This window comes from Sander vitreus, chromosome 17 (genome assembly GCF_031162955.1).
Source record: "Sander vitreus isolate 19-12246 chromosome 17, sanVit1, whole genome shotgun sequence".
NCBI lineage: Eukaryota > Metazoa > Chordata > Actinopteri > Perciformes > Percidae > Sander > Sander vitreus.
In genome coordinates, this window is record NC_135871.1 from 32,066,470 (window position 1) to 32,068,969 (window position 2,500).

Consider the following 2,500-nt stretch of genomic DNA (forward strand, 5'->3'; position numbering starts at 1 on the left):
CCTCCCCGTCAGCTTCCGGCCGGAGGAAGAGGAGGGAACCAACCTGCCGCAGGAAACCAACAAGTCTCAGACGTACAAGGACAGCACGCTGAAGGCGCCGGGGAAGAAGAAGAAGAAAGGGCGGGCTGGGAAGCGGCGCGAGGGCGAGAAGAGGAAGAGGAGGGCGCGCTCGCTGGCGTGGCGGCTCGACGACGAAGCCGGGAGCGGACTCCGCCTGGAGTGGAGGTCTCTGCTCGGCCTGCGGCGGGCGCTGCTGTACTAACGCTGTCAGTCTCTGACAAAGGTGAGTCGGCCACACCGGTATTACTGGGAACTGAGTAAAGTCAGTAAGACTCAGAGCAGGCCCCAACCAATCACAGCTGTTCTGAAGCGAGTCATCTAACGGGAGTTTTACCGGCAGATGAACACAGACCTCCTGGTACTGGGGACATTCATCTGGCTGTAATGCAGAACAGAAAAGCTGCAGACGATCCCTTAAAGTCCCAGTGTGTAACATGTTTAGTTGTTCATTATCTAAATCTGTGTTGCCCGTTCACCAACTCGTCCTTTTTCCTGAATATTTACCTCCACCATCTATTCCAAGTATTCCTATTGGCTTGAAATGTAACATTTGCATTTGCATAAACTGGGGGAGACGCTCCATATTCATGCTCCATCTAGAAATACATTAGAGACATACAGGACATACTGCTCCGTCTTTCACGTTTTCGCTGTCACATGATAAAATCACAGCTGCTGCTAATGCTGCTAACAGTTATCGTAGCTTCCCGGCCCTTCTTGTAGCGTGAAGGCTACCGTAGCTGTAATACATACTTTGAACTGCGTGGCGTGAGAGAGCTGATTGATATATGATCCCAACGCTAGACGGGAGACATTCCTACACACTGGACCTTTAAAGTTACCAGCTAACACTAGTGGTAGCTAGCTAGCTTGGTCTTGCAATGTGTGACCCTGACAGATCCCCAGTCTTTATATAGTATGACATTATTATTATTATTATTATTATTATTATTATTATTATTAACGTTAGATGTGAGATGGTGTCAGACTTTAGTCTGTTCAAAGTCTTCTACTGCAGTGGTTCTCAAACTTCTTTCAATAATGTACCTCATCGAAATATCTTTTTATTCAGTACCCCCCCGCTATTATAACTTAAAAAAAACAATTAAATACTTTCATTTTATTTCAAATATTTAGAATGTATCACTAAATGCATTCATTATCATAGTGTATGATTATTTTAGCAATTATGCATGAGTGATATATTTTAAATAAACATTTTCCAAAGATCTAACGTACCCCCTGCAGTCCTCCAGAGTTCCCCTAGGGGGACACGTACCCCCTGCAGTCCGCCAAAGTACCCCTAGGGGGACACGTACATCCTGCAGTCCTCCATAGTACCACTAGGGTGACACGTACCCCCTGCAGTCCGCCAAAGTACCCCTAGGGGGACACGTACATCCTGCAGTCCTCGAGAGTACCACTAGGGGGACATGTACCCCCTGCAGTCCTCCAGAGTACCCCTAGGGGGACACGTACCCCCTGCAGTCCTCCAGAGTACCACTAGGGGGACACGTACCCCCTGCAGTCCTCCAAAGTACCCCTAGGGGGACACGTACCCCCTGCAGTCCCCCTAGGGTGACACGTACCCCCTGCAGTCCTCCAGAGTTCCCCTAGGAGGACACGTACCCCCTGCAGTCCTCCAAAGTACCCCTAGGGGACACGTACCCCCTGCAGGCCCCCTAGGGTGACACGTACCCCCTGCAGTCCTCCAGAGTTCCCCTAGGGGGACACGTACCCCCTGCAGTCCTCCATAGTACCACTAGGGTGACACGTACCGCCTGCAGTCCTCCAAAGTACCCCTAGGGGGACACGTACCCCCTGCAGTCCCCCTAGGGTGACACGTACCCCCTGCAGTCCTCCAAAGTACCACTAGGAGGACACGTACCCCCTGCAGTCCTCCAAAGTACCACTAGGAGGACACGTACATCCTGCAGTCCTCCAAAGTACCCCTAGGGGGACACGTACATCCTGCAGTCCTCCAAAGTACCACTAGGGGGACACGTACATCCTGCAGTCCTCCAAAGTACCACTAGGAGGACACGTACCCCCTGCAGTCCTCCAGAGTTCCCCTAGGAGGACACGTACATCCTGCAGTCCTCCAAAGTACCACTAGGGGGACACGTACCCCCTGCAGTCCTCCAAAGTACCCCTAGGGGGACACCTCCCCCATTTGAGAAACACTGGTCTAGAGAATCAAACGTAAAAGGTGAATGCTGATGGTTCGGACATTTGGAGATCTGTCTTCAAACATAAAAAAATAAACGGCTGAACTAACGTTTAGGTTTCTTCTTTCTGTGTTTCAGAAACCTACGGACAGTCGGAGTGGACTCCTAAACGCTCACGTTACAGTCTTCTGTAACCGGGATTGTTTGGACAGAAAGTGGAAAATATTTATTGTCTGTAAATATTCTAAATATAGCAGAATAGATAGCACAAT

The 2,500-nt window shown here is 50.0% G+C and overlaps 1 protein-coding gene across 1 annotated transcript in view; it reads left to right on the forward strand.

The window, feature by feature from the left end:
- The window catches only part of pthlha (parathyroid hormone-like hormone a), a 15,944-nt gene that overhangs the window by 12,304 nt on the left and 1,140 nt on the right, over positions 1-2,500 (forward strand). Inside the window, exons 3-4 of the mRNA XM_078273783.1 lie at positions 1-283; positions 2,367-2,500. The exon at positions 1-283 is cut by the window's left edge and continues 258 nt beyond it; the exon at positions 2,367-2,500 is cut by the window's right edge and continues 1,140 nt beyond it. Of these exons, the coding sequence (XP_078129909.1) occupies positions 1-262 (262 nt within the window). The 3' untranslated portion in view covers positions 263-283; positions 2,367-2,500. The remainder of the gene's footprint in view (positions 284-2,366) is intronic.